Below are 17,590 nucleotides of genomic sequence, written 5' to 3'. Positions count from 1 at the left end.
TAAATACTGTAATCATCACAATAAGTGTAAATAGACTGGACTCTCCAATTAAAACAGAGTAGCACACTGAATTAAAACACAAAATTTAGCAATATGCTATGTACAAGAGTGACATTCCAAATAAAGCTTGAAAATAAAAACACGAAAAACAGTATACCAAACAAGTAGACTTGGAAATAAAAAGAATTACTAAAAGTACTCACATAAAGATAAAACCTAGATGTATCCAGTAACATAACTTCAAAATACATAAGGCAAAGATACACAAAACCACAAAGAGGAGGAGAGTATAGCTCGGTGGCAGAGTGTGTGCTTCGCATGCACGAGGTCCTGGGTTCAATCCCCAGTACCTCCATTAAAAAACAAATTAATAAATCTAATTACCTCCCCCCACCAAAAATAAATAAATAAATAAATAAAAATGAACATAATTCCCCCCCAAAAAGCTTTAAAAAACTAATTTTAAAAATTTAAAAATTAAAAAAAACCCACAAAGATAAACTGAGACATTTAGATTCACGGTCAAAGAGTTCAACAGTAATTGACAGATCAAGAAGACACCCCCACCCCCCAAAAAAAGCCCAGCAAGGACTTAATGATGTAAATAATACAACATTTATAAAAACTGACCACGGGGGCGGAGGGTGTTGGATTGTTTGCAGGGGTGTAGCTCAGTGGTAAAGGGATACTTACCATGCATGAGGTCCTGGGTTCAGTCCCCAGTACCTCCATTAAAAAACAAACAAACAAACAAACAAACAAACAAACAAACACTGACCACCTATCGGGCCATAAAGTAAGCTTCCGCAAATAATCAAAGGGCTGGTAACATAGAAACCATCTCCTTTGAACACAGTGAAATTAAGTTAAAGATCTATAACGAAAAGATAATTAGAAAGTATCTCATATGTTGGAAAATCAGAAATATACCTTTAACTCCTTTATAAGCACCTGGTTTTACCATTACTATCATCATCGTAAGTTTATCTCAGAGTAATGCAGTACAGGGTACAATAATGTGGTTATGTTCTGCCAATATAAAGAGATCCTTTTTATCACTTACTGCCCTCGGTACGCAATTCTATCTGCATATTGTTACCTTGGATCTTTTATTGTCTCCTTTGAAATTGCTTTATTTTTAACCTTTCTGGATCATAATTCTTTATTGCGGGTATGGGAGAGAAAACGGCTCTTGTGATTAGCATGCAGCCAAACTTCTTGTTTAACACAATCTGAGGACAATCTGCTTTTAAGGGGGAAGCTCTGTCATTTTCTCTCTTATTTTTATGCTGTTCCTTGTTTTCTTTTACCGTACAGATTATATTTTTTGTTTTTTGTAGTGATTTAGAAAGACATAAACCTTTTCAATTTTACTAGAAACTACTCTTAAGGTTTTAAAACATAACTGACTCTACATTTATCTAATTATCAAGTCAAGACTTGTTTTTAACCTTCTTCCACCGTAAGAGGAGGAATTTAACGTGCTCTCACTCCTCCGTGCACGTCCTCTTCCCACACTCCCCACCCCACGCCCACACTCCACGGGCTTGGATGACTTGATCTGGAATCACCAGGCTAGGTTACTGCTACATCTGTTGAATATTTTATATTATTATTTTAATAATTTTCTTTTAAATAAAATTTTTATCATATTTATAAAGAACTATTCAGCCAATTTTGATACATTTGGCCTATCCTTCTAAACCAAAATGTCCCCATTCTTACGTTGCTGAGTTTGCTACCTGGCTGTAAGGCCTGAGTCCGTTTTCCATGCAGGGTGAGAATGTGTCAGCAAACACCTGTATGTTCTAGAAGAGCACTCTGGACTGCCCCCTCATCCCCCTGCCCCCACCAATTGCTGCCTGCAGGTTGGGGCAGTCGGAGCCTAGCAGTCCTGTAACTCGTGCGACTGTGTTACCCTACGGTGAGCTCCTGTCCCTGCGCACCTCTGATCTGTCCCTGGCAGGAAGGCCGTCGAGGGTTTGTCCTGGGCCAAGTGCTGCCCGGGAACACCGACCATCCTACGAGCCCCTCTCCTGGGCCCTCCTGCCGCCTCTCCTACTGCAGGAGGCACTACTCCCAGGGAACATGCCCAGGGTCCCCGTCTGTCATCCCAGCTACAGGACCTGCACATGCTGGAGTCCCTAAATCCATGTAATAGGGAAGTGTGCAGGGAGCGGAACACACCAACTCTGCCCCCGTCAACAACAACCTCCCCAGAAGCTGCCATTTATCCGACCAGCGTGCATCCAGCGGTGGGCAAACAGTGGGGCGGGGCTCAGGCTTCCTGCCTCTACCTGCTTCCTGGCCAGCCCCGCAGCTCTGCTTCCGAGGGCAACTTGTGCCCCAGCCGTCAAGGGTCCTTCTCAGTATCAATCCCCCTATCCTTCCTACCTGCCGAAATCCATCTTCGTGCCTTGAAGGCATTTTAACAGAGAAGCATGGGAAGCCAGACTCCAGGCTGCCAGAGTGACACCACCCTAATCCCAGGGCTTCACAGAGCAGAGCTGGACTGAAGGGAGAGCCCTGCGCCCAGGGGCCCTCAGGCTGGAGGCCCATGACCCACATACCTCCTCATCACCAGGCTCCATGGGCTGGCACAGCCATGGGGTGTCCGCCAGCTTCCTGAGCTGCTGGTCCATCTCGGCGAGGGCAGCTGCAAGCCGCTCCTTCTGAGGGGGATCCAACTGCTGCTCCAGGCAGGGAGGAGAGACGCAGCCGGTTATTAGCAGGGCGGTGCCGGGGCCACAGCAGACCCACAAGGACATGAGGTCCACCCCAGGGGCTGGGCTGCTCTCTGAGAGTTCTTACAAAACTCCAAGGAAACCGAGTCAGAGCACTGGTTAAGGGCCAAACTCAGAACCTCCCCTTGCAAGTAGTGTCAAGTGAGAGAATTCTTCTCTCATAAATAATGAGACAAACCAAGCTTGTCTGAAAATCACAGCAGCGGGGCTGACACGTCCCCTGCTTTGGCTGTCCCGGGACCCTCCCTCCGGAAGGGGGCCCGGTGCACCAGCACCAGTGCGCAGGCAGCGTGTGTGGCAGCAGAGGTGATTTGGATGAGTAGAGAGTGGGCTCTTGGGGCGGCCCACGTGTGATCTCGGAGAGCGACTCCACCCCCTTGACCTTCCACGCCCTCATTTTTTAAACAAGAGGGTTAGCCAGGCCCTCTCTCCGGTCTCCCGTTCCAGCTTCTGTGACTCAGGGAAAGTCCAGGCGTGTGCCTATCGAGGGCTGACTCATCAGCCAGGTTTGAAGGGCTGAGTGAGGAAGGGCGGCAACTCCGCGTGCTGGGAAGAGGGCTGGCCGGCCTGGCCACAGTGGTGGCCGCACACCTGAGGGTCTCAGGCGGCTCTTCCCACGACACAGGCGGTCCTGTCCACGAGTCCGACACCCTGGAGATGGCGTGCTGAGATGCGGCCAGAGGGCTTGAGCACCTCCACAGGGTCAGCTCAGATGGCCTCTCGCCCCTCCAACTCGGCATCCAGAACTCTCAAGGCCGACACTCCTGGGCTAAAACGCACGGAAAGCCGCCCCCCAGCTTACCAGGGCCAGCTTCCCTGCCAGCAGCAGCTCCGTCTCGCTGCGCAGAGCTCGGACGTTATTCACCATCTCCAGGACGAAGCTGCAGCTCAGCCCCTGCGAGGAACCAGAACAGACACCATGGAGACGGCCCGGGACTACAGGAGTGCGGGCGAGCGAAGCGGGAAAAGCGCAGGCACCTCTGTGGTCCTGGGCTTGCCGTACACTCGGTCCATGGCCTTGGAGCTGGCGTTGACAGCGTGGGCGAGCTCCTGCTCCACGTCTCGGTGGGACTGTGCGATCTCCCGGATGCTAGAGAGGGACACGCCAGACCTGGATGACCCTGCCGGCCACCTCCTGACTGATGGCAGAGCGGGTCTTACATGGGAAATCTGACGTCAAAATCTCAAGTTTTTCTAGAAACTCAACCGGGGAGAAAAATGCCCAAGATGAGACTTACACCTTTTAAAAGAGTAAGCTGGTAAGAAGCAGTGGGTAGAGGAGGAGGGCCAGCCAAGGAGGGGCCTCAGGGAGGGAGAGGCGAGGCAGGGAGAGGAAGTGCAGCCCCAAGACAGAACCAGACAGCACAGAAGGGGTCCCCAGATGTGGCAACCGTGCAGGCGTGGGTCACCAGGCTGAAGCGACCATGCTGGAGGGGGCACACGGCAGTGGACAGTGAGCAGGAGGGGCGAGAGGACGGTGGGCAGAGCTGTGACCAGGCTGGAAGGTCCACAGCAGCCCTGGGAGGCTGGGTAAGAGAAGGAAACGCCTCTGCCTGTTGTCTTTTTTTAAATTAAATAACTGTAAGGTCTGCTTTTTAATAACAAACCTGCTCTCTGGGGTAGAGAAAAGGAGGCAGTAAGGGGAAATTAGGACAGATTTTACAATCTACACACTGGCCCTGAAGATGCCTGTGGGTGTTAAACTTCCAGCTACACAGACTCCGAGTAGGCTCAGAAAGACAATTAGTGAAAATCATAAAGCCCAGGATGGCGCGTAAGGTCTGGGAGGAGGGCGTCCCAGTGACGTCAGGGGGCCCCAGCGCTCCCCCTGGGGGAGGGGCCAACCGCGGAAGGAAGGTGAGCACCCACCTGTGGATGAGGGCTCCCGCCGCCTGCCCAAACTGGTCCATCTGGGTGGCCTCCTCCTCGGACAGGATCTCCGGGTGCAGAGAGAAAGACGGAGGGCGAGGCAGTTCACATTTCTGTTTGTCTTCCCAGGACTTCAGGGTGTTCTCAAAGGCCTACGGCACAGAAGCCAGCATTACACTTTCTCCCACAAATGTACACCTAACAAGAAACACTGCTGGGACACCAGCAGACACCCGCTAGAAAGGGAGACTGAATCTTTTTTACCCTGGGGGAAGAGGAATGGTCCTAGAAATTACAGCCCTACTCACTTAATCTTTGCATCTAAAAAATTAATAAATTTCTAGAACAAAACGTTAAAAACTCCAGGCCTTTCTTAGAAGGCGTGCAGTTGCGCCCGCCAGTGGGACCAGCACCCTTCCCCCCGGGTCCGCAGGCAGCCTGTCTTACCCGATCCCTGGTGAGCGTCTGTGCCCGGTTCTTGTGGATAATCCGGATGTACCCTGGGGGCTGGATCCAGGCCTCTCCATCCACCTGCACAGGTACGCCCTCATCCCCCAGGATGGAAATCTTCACTGTGCGACACTGAGCAAACATCACAGCCATTACTCGTGCAGCGAGCAGAACCCAGGGGCCTTACCATGCCGTCTCAGCACCGTGGGCACCTCCCTGCCCCACACAGTCCGCACTGGCCTCTGGGGTGACACCACACCCATGGCCTCTGCGATCAGAGGATCCCTGTCTGGGGTGCAGCTCATGGAGCCTGGGGATCTCGGCCCCGACTGTCCCCTCAGCCAGCACTGCATCTGTGATCGCAGTGAGGGAAATTTGGTGCTCAGACACCGTCACCCAAGGCGGAGCCCCTGGGCCCCTGGGCGCATGTCAACACTCCCAGGAAAGAGCAAGCACCCAGCAAGTACACCTCTTTTTGACACAAAATATGACAAAGAGTTAAAACTGTGAAACTCAAGCGCCCACGGTAGGGACAGGAAAGACTGGACAACCAAAGCCTGGGGCTCAGGTCAGCTGACTGGACCTGCTCCCCCCACCTCTGTGCAGAAGAACACTGTCCGCCCCAACCCCACAGACGGACAGACCCTTGCCAACCCACCACCAGAAGTACGTGATGGGGAACCAACCCAGTCTCCCCCTCAGCTGGACGTCAGAGCAGCCAGGTGAGGCCACCCATGCTTGGCCTCCGCTCCCAGACTCCAGGCTGCTGCTTCTGAGAGCTGCAGACACAGGGGCCAAGGTCAGTCGGGCCCGTCTCATCTCATTCCACCGCAGCGGAAGGGGACAGAATACTACAGCTGGTGCCCACAGAGAGCATCACAGAGGGAGCTTGGGGGTACAAGCAGCCCCAGTTTTGAAAGTATTTAACTGTCAAACCCATCAGGAGGCAGCGAAGGCGATCCTGAAAAGGCGCCTACTCTCCTGGGCTCTGTGCACCAGCAGCGCATTTGTATCGAGACCATGGTTCTGGGCCAGGTCTGCCTCTCCAAACGTGTGTGAGCCAGAGTGCTTCCCAGTACCACCCAGCACCCCCGCCTCCAGGACCATGGCCAGTACCTGGGCGATTCGGTGATGCTGCAGCCTAATGACGCGAGAGACAGCCATCTGCATGCTGCCAAACACCGCGACCACCTCCAGGATCTTGTCGTCGAACGACGGCGCTGCAAAGGTCTGCAAGGGTCGATGTCAGAGCTGACCTCTGCTCCCAGCTCCCCTGAACCCGCCCCATGTGCGTCCTCACTCTCGAGGCTGCTGTGTTGGTAAAAGCCAGACAGGCCCCCTACAAGGAGCAGCTATGGGGTCAACACATTGCTGAGGGGTCTCTGGCTCAGATCCTGAAAGCAGCTGCCTGGGATCGAATCCCAGACCTGCCGCTTACTAGCCAGGTGACCTCGGGCAAGTTACTTTCCCTCCTCCTCAGGTTCGTCATCTGTAAAACGGGGCTAACATTGGTCTGTTCTGCAGGAGGTTCCCGCGTGGGCTGAGTTAACGTGCACAGTGCTCAGAAGAGCGACCAGCACATGTCAAGCACACAGTTAGTATTAACCTTTGTCAGTAGCTATTACACACAAAGGAGCCGGGCCTCTGGCTAAGACTAGCAATGCCTTCCACATCCTCAGCAGATTTCAAACTCCTTCCCTGGCTCGTGCAGCCCCACGTGAGTCCTAACCTCCATGCGCTCTGCCCCGGGCACACACCATCAGAGGACCCCTCCCCACACCAGACCCTGCCTGACCACCAGATCTTCACATACACTGTTTCTCCTGCCACTTGCTCCCACCGTCCCCCGAAAATCACCGTAGCTGGCCAACCCCAAGTCACCCTTCAGGTTTGGGTATAGATGACCCTCCTCCTGGAAGCCTTACCAGATAGCCCCAAATCAGGGCTATGCCACACCTGCGACCACACCTGCCCTGCTCGGCCTCCCCTCTTCTGAGGTGGGGTCCTGTCTGTCCTTTTCCCACTGCGCCCCCACTGCCAGCACAAGGGCATGTTCATCCCTCCCTCTGCTTCACCAGGAGAGCCCCACCAGGGCCCAAAGTAGCCGACACTCCTGAAGCAACTGCCTCCCTGGTGACCTCCCGACCCCGCCCCATGAGCTCAGGGCCGCCCGCACCCCGTACGCACATCGTCTTCCTTGGTGCCCCCCCAGAAGTTGGTGCCCCCGGCGTAGCTGGGAATGTTGAGCACAGCGATCCCCTGGAGACTGGGCAGCGGGATGGGCCGTCCATCACACTGAGCAGGAGAGACGCGGGGCAAGGAGAGAAGGGGGACGCAGCGTCAGCCAGGGCTTCCTCCCAGCGATCTGCCCGGGGCAGGAGGGGGACCTCGCGCTCACCTCCAGCAGGACCTTCTGCTCCAGGTTCTTATAGGTTCTGTGCAGCAGCTCCCTGGTGCCGAGGACTCCATACCACATCATGTTCTTGGTTCGACTCCTAAGCATGGAAAGCAAAGGACTGATGTGGGTCTCAGTTACCCACAGTCGCTGCTGCCAAGCGTAGGAATGTGTAGGCACCTCCTCCCAGATCCGTCACACTCGGCCATCACTTCCAGCCGTGACACCACAGGACAAGGAAGGATGGGTCCCTGTCACGCGTCCAAGTGGGATGTACTAGAGACACATTTACTGACAGGAAATTCTGCCAGAAAGTAACAGTTCCAAGAAAGTAGTCATACTCTCAAAAAGTTAAAAATTTAAGACATTACAGAACTTCACAAAAAAGTATGAATCATGATTTTTCCAGCTAAAAAACTACGCTTATGTAGAAAACTTGGAAAGTGCAGACAAGCACAAGGGAGAAAATAACCTTCATGCCCCACGTCTGGAAGCACTGACGACGGGCGCCCCAGGGTGGCTCCTCGGTCCTCCCGAGGACTTGGGTGTACAGCTGGAACGGTCGCCACTCCCGGGGCCCGGCACCCTGAGCGGGCGCGTCCACGTCACTCATGAGTCAACCCCTCTGACAAGAGGCTGCCTGTTCCCACGCCTGAGCCCCACAAAGTGCGCAGCACAGGCCCTTGGTAAACGCCTCTTTGCCCACGTTCCCAATCACTTCTTCAGGACAGATGTGTCGAGGCGGAATTTTCTAAGCAGACCTTCTCAAAGATACAAACTCAGGGAAGGTGATACCAGGGCTCCAAGGTTCTAAAAACACCACACACGGTCTTGCCCCTCACCTGGTTTGTTCTGCCGGATTATATGCATTTTAATGCCTTTTCAGTTACGAGTGGACTAACGGGTATTTTCAAATGATTCGGGCCCCATCACGTGCTGTGCAGCAGGGCTGCCCCTGCGACCTCTGAGCCTTTCCCGTCACTCCAGAGTCCCAGAGCTCTGAGGTTTTTGAGTTCTTATGCCTGATTTTGTTCTCCTAGAAAGGTCTGACCACACAGAACTTGGGAGGACCACCAGGCTGCAACCTGGGCGTGAGTGTGGACCCCCCCACCAGGAGACAAGGGCACCTGGCAGGGGCAGGTCTGCAGGCTCCCCCGCAAGGGACCCCGACTCCTATGTCAACCACTGTCCTCTGCCCCAGCTCCGCACCAGCCTGTCCCTGTCTCCAGGCCCCCTGGAACGTCACAGCTGCACCGCCTCGCCTCCAGGCGCTCACTGCAGGGCGGGGAGGGAGACATTAGCTCTCCACTTCCCCTTCCGTTCCTCCCAGAGGAGAGGAACGTCTAGCTCAGCCCAGGAGGAAAGCCTTCCCGTTTCTCTGCATCCTCTCCCCAGGCGGCAGGTGTGAGTACAGGGCAATTTAGGATGAGGACCTGAACGCCCCAGGGAAGCCCCTCGGGGGCTCTTCCTGCTCCGACACGGCTGCCCGGCGGGCGTGGCCACGGACACACAGGCGCGCGTCCCCTTCTGGCTGCGCGCACGCTCTACGCGCTGACCCAGGGGCGACCTCGCGCCGAGGGGAGAGGCAGGGAAGCCGCCTCCCACCTGCACTTCTCCGGGTGCTCGTCACGCTTGTTGTTGAAGTCCAGGGAGATCTTCGCATCCAGGCCGATGCCGAAATAGTTGTTCATGACGCACTTCTCGGTGTAATACTCTCTGCAAAGCGGGGTTTCGGGCCAGTCAGAACCACCCCGCACAGGCAGTCTCCTTCACAGCCCCCCACCCTCTGCGTGTTTCTTCCTGAGAGCAAAACGTAGCTTTCTGGGGGTAACGGTCTCACATACCATATAATTTCCACATTTAAAATGTACAATTCAATGATTTTTAACAAATTCACAGAGTCATGTAACCATCACTACAATTTTAGAACATCTCATCACCCCAAAATGAAAGCTTACACCCTTTGGCCATCAGCCCCAACCCCTCCCCAGCCCCAGAGACCACTAATCTGCTTTCCATCTCTGGATTGCCAATTCTGGACGTTTCCTACAAATGCAATCACACAACATGCTGCCCTCTGCATCCAGCTCTGGCCACCGAGCACGTGTTCAGAGCTCATCCGTGTTCAGTACCACGTCCCTGCTAATGGCCAAACAGCATTCCTTCCATCGCAGGGAGCACCACATTTGTTCATCCGTGTCTCGGCGGACGGACATTGGGTTGTTCCACTGCTGGGCCCTAATTTGTGAACACGTGTACACACGCTTCAGTGTGCATGTGCTTCTGTTTCTCTCAGTGGACCCCAGGAGTGGAACTGCTGAGCCACGTGGACACTCTGGGCTTTGAGGACGTGCCAGGCTGTGTTTAAAGCAGCTGCACCACATCACGTTCCCAGCAGCAATGTTAACCGGATGACACCCAGGGCAGACACTCACACATACTTAATCCCAGATCACAAAATGTCCCTAGACCCAAAGTCTCCAAATTTGAAAACGTCCATCCCAGCCCCACGTCCCGGGTCTACTGCTGGTGAGACTTCACTCCAGCGCCTCGCCCCCATGGGTGACCCCTGGCACACCTCGTGGGGGAGGGAAGAGACGAGTCTGTGTCTCCCCAGGGGAAGGAGGAAACCAACAGCCTTCGCTGCTGGGCGTGTAGCTTCTGTGATCTCGGATGACAGACACAGACGTCTGGTTCAAGGCCCCTGGGGACGCTGCTCATGGGAGGTACAGCTCTGGCCTCGTGAGGAAAACAACATGAGGAAGGGCCGGGATCAGAGCCCCCTGGGGCCCTGGGAGAGCAGACAGGAGGGTGGTGGTGTTAGGCGGGGGACGAGGACGCTGAGGCACGCGGCAGGCCAGCACCGGAGCAGGGATGTGAACTGAGGCCACTCTCGGCTAACTGGTGTCACTGGGCACGCTTTCAGCTCTGCTTTCCAAAACCCAGAGTCTCTAAACCACACATTTCTCACCGTACTCTCCCCACCACGCCAAACACACAGGGTTGGCAACTTGAAAGCAAGTGCCATCAGCCACCAGCTGCCCAGAACTTGCTATCAGTCAGCAGAAAAGAAAATCTTTTCCTGGGCTTTCAAAGTACCATCTGTCCCCGCAACGACCTCCGCTCACACAAGAGCAAGCTGCGTGGCAGTGCTCACCACCGTGGACGCTGGGCAGAGGGCGGCATCAGAACCTTCTTCCCGGAGCCTGAACCCAGGACAGCGTCTCCCTGGGGGTCACGAGGAGGAGCTTCCCGCCAGGGGTCCACGACCATGACACTAACGGGGGAGCAGCAGACCCACAGAAAGAAGGCAGGGTGCGGGGCCAGCAAGGACACCAGAGAGGACACCACCACCTGTTTCCAGCAGGGTTTCCGAACCTGCGAAACCTCAGGATGTCGGGCACGTTCGGGAGCCAGGGACGCGCCAGGACAGGCTACGTCCCATCGCGGGACGTTCCCAACCACGGCCTGCAGCTGAGGCCTCACAAGTTCTAGGTTTTCCTTATCAGTTAACACCACCAGCTGGGAAAAGCTCACCTAACCCACTGCTCACAGATCTCTCTAATGAATTCTGAACCAGTTCTCTATACTCCAGCATTTGGTTAACAGCGTGCCCGCTTGGTTTAGCCCATACTCACAGGTTCTCTGGTTCAGAGTTAAAGGGGTCGGCGTTAATCAGTAAGCGACTGATGACTGAACCTCCGGGCAAGGAACCAGACATCCCGGCCCGAACGCCTGTGAGGGAGGAAACAGGGAGACGGCACTGGCTGGGGGCTACTGAATCATGAGGAACGGGGTCCCTGAGGCTGACGGACACGTTCTTCAGAAGATTATTACAAAAAGATGTTTCTAAAATAATGTATAAAAGTGTCCAAATTTTGACAATTAATAGTCTCAGGTCAAAAATCACTATCATAAATCCATATTCACAGAACAAAAATAAACACCGGGTGGTACGAGATACATTAGAAAACAGCTTATCAAGATAGTTCTTGTTAAACTTAACGATCTCCACCCAAATGACCTCGCACTACAACGAACTTAGGTGCAACCGTACGGCTTTATAAGGCTGATTTATGAGAAAAGCTGACCATCAAGGAACATCCCAAGTGACCAGCACCCTCAGGAGAGCTGCGCCTTTTATAAACATTTAAATTATATTTAGGCTGAGATGGAACCCTGCTTTTGAACATTCTGACAATTCATTCCTTCCAATAAAACCTGTTACTGATTAACCAAATACGATTCAGCCTCTTCCATGAACTTCTGGAATTTTCTTTCTATTCAGCTGAGGTTCACCTAGAAATTGCCAAATCACTGATGGGAGCAGACAGTGTGGCACGTGCTCTACTGGCCCAGGAGGCCTCAGGAGGCTCCCTGAAGCTGGTTAAGGAGGGTCCTATCAGCAATCTCAACCCCTGGTACCATTCCTTCCTGGTGAAGACACGAAGCGCCATCCCAGCTCCCCTGACTTCATCCTGCCCAAAAGGCAGGCAAGCGAGGGGCTGGGCCCCGCTCTCCTGGTGGCCGGCTGTGCTCCCCTTGCAATCACGCTGGAAGTAACGGGGTGACCTCAGGCTCCCCACCACCACCCGCCCACCCCTCTTTTCACTCGGCCAACACCTATTCATCTGTCAGCATTCAGCCTGAGTACCACCTCCTTACTGACGTCTTCCTGGGACCCTCCTAAGGCAGAAGTTCAGGTGCCACCTGCCCTCTGTCATAAATAAGGGCATTTTTCATTCTGCGATGGAGCTTCGTAATTGTGCCCATCTTTCCTGTGGGCCTAGAAACTCTTAGAGGACAGGGACCTCGTCTCATTCACCCCTCAGACCCAGTGCCAGGCAGAGCAATGGGCCCAGGGCCTTGCGGGTCGGCAGGTTAGCACCCCGCCTACACCCCTCCCCCAGACACGCAGGCTGCAGTGCGGTGCTGGCGACCCTGGCCCACTGGGGGGTCACTCACTCGGGAAAAGGATCTTGGTGTTCAGTGCTGGCAGGCCGTCCCGGTTTCCTGACTGCGGAGGAAGAGAGGCTGAACCGCCCAGGGACAAGCTTCCTTTGCTTATCAGCTTTTCACACGGGGACTTGGACACTATAAAAACAGAACAGAAAATAAACCATCACTGAACACTGGGAGCATCCATCAGAGCAGTGACCAGGCGGAGGGGCCAAGGGAAGGAGCAGTGGTTACAAGCACTGGTCGCCTGAGGCAGAGTGTGAGTTAAGGAACGAGGCCCAGAGAGAGGGGAAGAGTAAGAGGGGACAGAGAGGTGGGTCAGTTCAGATGCCCCTCAGAGAGACACAGGCCATGAAGGGGGCTGAGGCTGCACTGACAAGACCGGGGAAGGGGGCAAGGGGCCAGCCCCTAGCCAGGCAGGGCTGCGGGGGTCCCTGCAGGCAGAGGAGCTCTGCACAGGAATGCGCGTGGAGGGAACAGGCAGATTCCTCCCAGCAGCTTGTGAAGGCTACGAGTGGGGGCGCTGCATGGAGTCAGCGGAGGGGGGTGCCTCTTCACAGCAGAAGCCTGAGCTGGAGGGCTGTTCCAGAAGGGTAAGGGTCCCCAGGTGGCTGGCCCACAGGGCTAGGGGGCACCTGGCCACCTGAAGCAAACTGCACGCAGCGCTTGGCTGGCTGCAGGCGGGAGGCCCTGAGCCCTGGGTTAGGACCCTGGGGGCACAGGGAGGTCCTGCTGGCCCTGCGCCCTGCTGGGCCTGGGCGCACAGGGAGGTCCTAAGAGAGTGCAGGCTCAGCAGTAAGGCCCTTCCCTGTCGAGGGTCCCGCCTGCGGGGCCTTCACCCGACAAACTGTACACATCAGACACGCGTGGGAACAAGTCGTGTGTTTCTGACCTTTTCCACTGCCAGCTGGCCACGACAACTGTGAGGAGGCACCCTAAAGCTCCCCAGGACAAGCTTCTGACCATCACAGAACCAAAGGCCCACGCGGTGCCGCAGGCCACCAGGGCTGCCGTACCTTTGCGGAGGCTCCTGCCCTTGGCAGCGCCGTAGCTCTCGCCCCGGCCCACTCTGTCGTCCGACTTCAGGTCCTTCTTCTCCTCCGACTCAGAGAGACCTAACACGTACCCCTCCTGCTCCTGGGTCTGGGCGTTCTGCTCATCGACAGCTGCACAAGGAAAAGGCGTTTGTGCCTGAGCGTGAGGATACGAACCCACAGATGCTGGCAGCTGATGGGGCTCCTGGTGCACACGGACTCCCACCTCCTCTCACTGATTTCCCTGCAAACCTCGTCTCCGCCGGAGGCTTAGACCCAAAGCTTCCCCCTCAGCCCGGCACACTGCAGCACAAGAGGCACCCGGGCCTTTGTGCCAACAGGCTGGGGAGGAGGAAGATATGGGGGGAAGGGGTGACAGGGCAGGAGCCCGAGCAGCCCGGAGGGGAGCGTGACGAGGGCCCCGCCTGCCGTCAGCAGGAGGAGGGCCCCATGCACACAGCGATGTGCAGTGGAGGTCACGACCTTATTGTTCTCCCTGTAAGATACAGGTCGATCCGCTCAAAGAGAACCGGGTCAAGAGAGAGCGGAAAAGGTGTGAGGTGGGTTTTAACAGGTGATGAGAGAGCAGACAGACCGAGGCCAAGAAAAATCTTGAGGAGGGATCTCAGGGTCCGGGTGGGGCTGGAGGCAATGAAGTTCACAGGTCAATGTCAGGTGCATGTTTCTAAGCGTTCTCAAAGCTTAGGGAATGGAGTCTAGAAAAAGGGAGTGATCAACTGGGCAAGTCTCGAATCCTATGCAAGACTGCTGATCGGGGACAGCCTGCAGTGGCACCCTGGACGTGGGGCTGACCTGTCCAGGTCCCAGGCCCCCTCCACCACTGCAGCCAGCACCTGCCCCAGACACCACGGTGCAGAGGCTCCTCCCCACTTCTCTGACCACCACCCCAGCTCACCTGGCCTCTGATCCTGTCCTAGCCTTTCTTTCCATCAACTGACCTCGTCCACCATCTCTGGCCCGGGCCCACCTCCCTCCTGGGGACAGGGCCTTCCTTTCCAGGTGTCCTCAGAGCTCCTTGGTTCTCAGCACCAGGGTTCTCCTCAGGCCCCCACCCCGGGGGCAGCCCCACCTCTAACTGGACAAGGCCAAGCTGCACACCCCACGCCTGCCAGGCTGCTCCCGGGCAGAGCCACTGCAGATTAGAACTCCCCTCCAGGGAGCGGGTCCCCCAACATGCTCGCTGCCTGTGACCACACGAGGCTCCTTTCCACCAGCTGGGGGGGCCCTCTCGGATCTGCTGGCCACTCGGACACGAGTGTGGGGAGCAGGCTCTGGGGAAGGAGGTGCTATCCCCTGACAGGCAGCCCAGAGTCGCCTGCGTGGCTCTTAAATAGGCCTGCTGTCTCACCACGTTCAGGAAAACGGGGATGGGTCGGTACTCGCCTGAAGAAAGCCCCTCTTATCAGGAGACCAGCTACCTTTCTCCGTGTGTTCGATGATCTGACGAATCGCCTTCTTCAGGCTGTTGGCTCTCAGCATAAGCTGCTCCCGGGGACGGAAGATCTGCGGTCGGGCCGGGCACACTGACCCCACGGGGCGGTCCCCAGTGGAACTGGAGCCGCAGCCGCTGCCGGCCCCATCCCCGTCTTCCACCTCCTCGGCGATGGTGGGCGGTGGCGTGGGCAGAGAGGACGAGGCCTGGGACTCGTCATCCAGGGTCTTGAGGAGTGAATCCAGCTTCTCTTTCAGGACAGAGCACTGGGTGGGGATAAAGGAAGGAGTGGAGGGGGTGCCGCTCCGCCCCGACACCCCCACCCAGGGGCCAGGACGGACCTTCTTGGCCATGACCTCCGACTCCTCAGAGCTCTCGGTGGTCTTCTCATAGGCTTTTCCCACCCGAGCCACGAAGTCCTTCACCGTCTCGCAGAGCACCCTGTAGGAGGAAACGCGGAAAGAGGCTTCTAGAGAGACAGTTCCGGCTAGGAACCGGGCGTCCAGGGCGGCTGACCCCTGGCTTCCCCGAGGCCACCGGGCACTCACTTGGCCGATGAGATCACCACCGAGTGCTGGTCGGAGGTCAGGATCTTAGAAAGATGGGCCGCGACCGAGTCTTCATAGAAGAGAATCTGCTGCACCTGCAGTCAACCCCCCACAGGGCGGGGCGACCGTCAGTCCCCAGAAGGGAAACCTGGTGACCTCCTCCCCTGCTTCTCCTGCTGGCCCGGCCCAGCCCACTTCACACTAATCTGAAGGGTTTCAGAAGCCTCACGGGGCTGTGGACAAATGATCTTAACAAAAAAGAACACGTTGCTAAAACCGCGTCAGCAGGTCGTGCTGCTTTAGTCTGAGGTCACATCACCGGCCTGTGCGGGGCCAGAACCCCGAGTCCCGCTCCTCCTCGGCAGCACAGGCGAGAGCAGGGCTCCCTAACCCAGGCTTCACCCACAGTGGACATGTTTCTCTGCCTGCCTGGGAACCTGGCCCGTCCCCTGCTCAGCCTACTGCTGCCAGTGGAAGTGGGGCTCTCACCTGCGTGACCAGCCCTCTCCGTAGGCTGTGGCAACCTTGATTATTGACCAGCAGTAAATATTTAGGCTTTGCACAAATATCCTTCCTCTCTCGAAATGTATAAACTACTCTCTGCTCACAGGCCAGGTCAAAGCAGGCCTGGGCAGATGTGGCCTGGCGGCCATGGTTTACTGGGCCGCAGCCCTAGCCCACTGTACCTGGCCCATCAGGGAGACAGGCCCCGGCAGAGCCTTCTCTCCTGCTCAGCCACCAGCCAGCTTGCCAGCAGGTGTGAACCCAGCACTGCACCAGTCTGGACAAAGTCTGGGCCCCAAGAGAACCCCTAAATCACAAAATACCCCCATAAGATGAAAACAAAGCTAAACACTGAACCAGCACAGACTAACTTCAAGGGTGGCGTGGATGTGAAGGAGGGACCAGAGCGCGAGATGAGGCTGGGAGGTGGGGGGATGGGTGGGGGTGCAGAACAATGTGAGCACACAGTGGGGCCACTGGAAATACCTCGGAACCCTCACTCAAGTCTTCTGTGACAGTGGAAGAGGAGGCCGGCCGGGGCAGCTTGGTCTCGTAGGCCATGACGCTCCACCTGCACACACAAAGGGAGCTCTCAGCAGGTCGGCTCCAGCCCCCCAGGCAGGCCCTGCATTTCCCCCATGGCCTGGGGACCTGATCTTACCACAATTCTAACTTTATCTGTAAGCCCTTTACCTTGTCTCCCATGTCCCTAACCTGGCTCCTCACTTAGCTGAGAACAAATGTCACAGCCAGCTGGACCCTGCAGGGCCCCTGAGGGGGTGCAAGGTACCCTATCACGCTGCGTCGGGGAAAAAGCAGGGTTCCCCCTCTTCAGAGCTAAAAATCACTCAGCCCTCAGCCAGCTCTCCCGGGGCTGTAGGCACTTCACAGCCTCCAAAGGCCTATACGGCTCCTTCAACAGAGAAGAAATGGTAGAGGCAGCAGGAAGAGGTTCCAAATCACACCTGCTAATCGCAGCTGCAGGATCCTCGCAGAGACAACGAGGCATTTTCAGCAATACCGCGTTCCCGCAGGCTGTGGTCAGTGGGGTTTCGGACATGAGCTCAAACTAAAAGCAGCTCACTTGAGGAGGATGCCAAAGGATTTTCAAAGACACAGGGGGTAATTAGCCAAAACTTAGATTCTTCTGGAAACACGGGACTTCTCAACCGTGTCCGATAAGGACGCCTCTGCTGACAGATATGAAATGAGGCTGCAATGCCAGAGGAGACTGGGCCACCTCCCCTAATGGCCCAGAGGATCGGGCCTGGCCTGGTGAGAAGCCCTCCGCACTCTGGAGCGCGGTTCCTAACCTGCTCTGTTTGTTAGCTCTTTCATGATTTGATTACAAGATAAAGACCACCAGAAAAAAGACGTTCTGCTCAGGTCAAATTTTTACAAGTAACCACAGAGAGCCTATGGCTTCCAGGGACCCGGGGTTAAGAACACCTGCTCAAGGCGGCTCGAGTGGCAGGAGAGCGTTCCACTCACCTGTCCAGCATCTTGGTGCTGGCTCTCTCCAGCTTCTCCAAGATCTGCGGGAGCTGGGTGTCGTCATCACAGGCCGAACCCCAGCCCAGCACGCGAGCCAGGTCATTCCCGGTGCCAAGGGGCAGCACTCCCAGCTGACACTG

The 17,590-nt window shown here is 55.8% G+C and overlaps 1 protein-coding gene and 1 non-coding gene across 3 annotated transcripts in view; one reads left to right on the top strand and one right to left on the bottom strand.

The window, feature by feature from the left end:
• The window catches only part of DGKD (diacylglycerol kinase delta), a 101,697-nt gene that overhangs the window by 8,341 nt on the left and 75,766 nt on the right, over positions 1-17,590 (bottom strand). The window contains exons 11-27 of one of the 2 annotated variants that reach the window (XM_072961865.1): positions 17,448-17,587; positions 16,443-16,527; positions 15,453-15,547; positions 15,246-15,345; positions 14,891-15,170; positions 13,434-13,583; positions 12,424-12,552; positions 11,097-11,193; positions 9,064-9,174; positions 7,462-7,558; positions 7,251-7,358; positions 6,180-6,293; positions 5,061-5,195; positions 4,614-4,765; positions 3,723-3,834; positions 3,547-3,639; positions 2,571-2,690 (exon numbers count right to left, since the gene is read on the bottom strand). In XM_072961865.1, the coding sequence (XP_072817966.1) occupies positions 2,571-2,690; positions 3,547-3,639; positions 3,723-3,834; positions 4,614-4,765; positions 5,061-5,195; positions 6,180-6,293; positions 7,251-7,358; positions 7,462-7,558; positions 9,064-9,174; positions 11,097-11,193; positions 12,424-12,552; positions 13,434-13,583; positions 14,891-15,170; positions 15,246-15,345; positions 15,453-15,547; positions 16,443-16,527; positions 17,448-17,587 (2,118 nt within the window). Of the gene's footprint in view, positions 1-2,570; positions 2,691-3,546; positions 3,640-3,722; positions 3,835-4,613; positions 4,766-5,060; positions 5,196-6,179; positions 6,294-7,250; positions 7,359-7,461; positions 7,559-9,063; positions 9,175-11,096; positions 11,194-12,423; positions 12,553-13,433; positions 13,584-14,890; positions 15,171-15,245; positions 15,346-15,452; positions 15,548-16,442; positions 16,528-17,447; positions 17,588-17,590 lie in introns of those variants that run through there. The other variant, XM_072961866.1, reaches the window with a different exon arrangement.
• On the top strand, positions 283-355 carry TRNAA-CGC (transfer RNA alanine (anticodon CGC)). Its single transcript has one exon. It is a non-coding gene; the product is annotated as a tRNA-Ala (tRNA).

The sequence above is a fragment of the Vicugna pacos genome, chromosome 5 (genome assembly GCF_048564905.1).
Source record: "Vicugna pacos chromosome 5, VicPac4, whole genome shotgun sequence".
Taxonomy (NCBI): domain Eukaryota; kingdom Metazoa; phylum Chordata; class Mammalia; order Artiodactyla; family Camelidae; genus Vicugna; species Vicugna pacos.
Note: the sequence above shows the minus strand (reverse complement) of the source record. Positions and strands in the feature narration are given on the sequence as shown.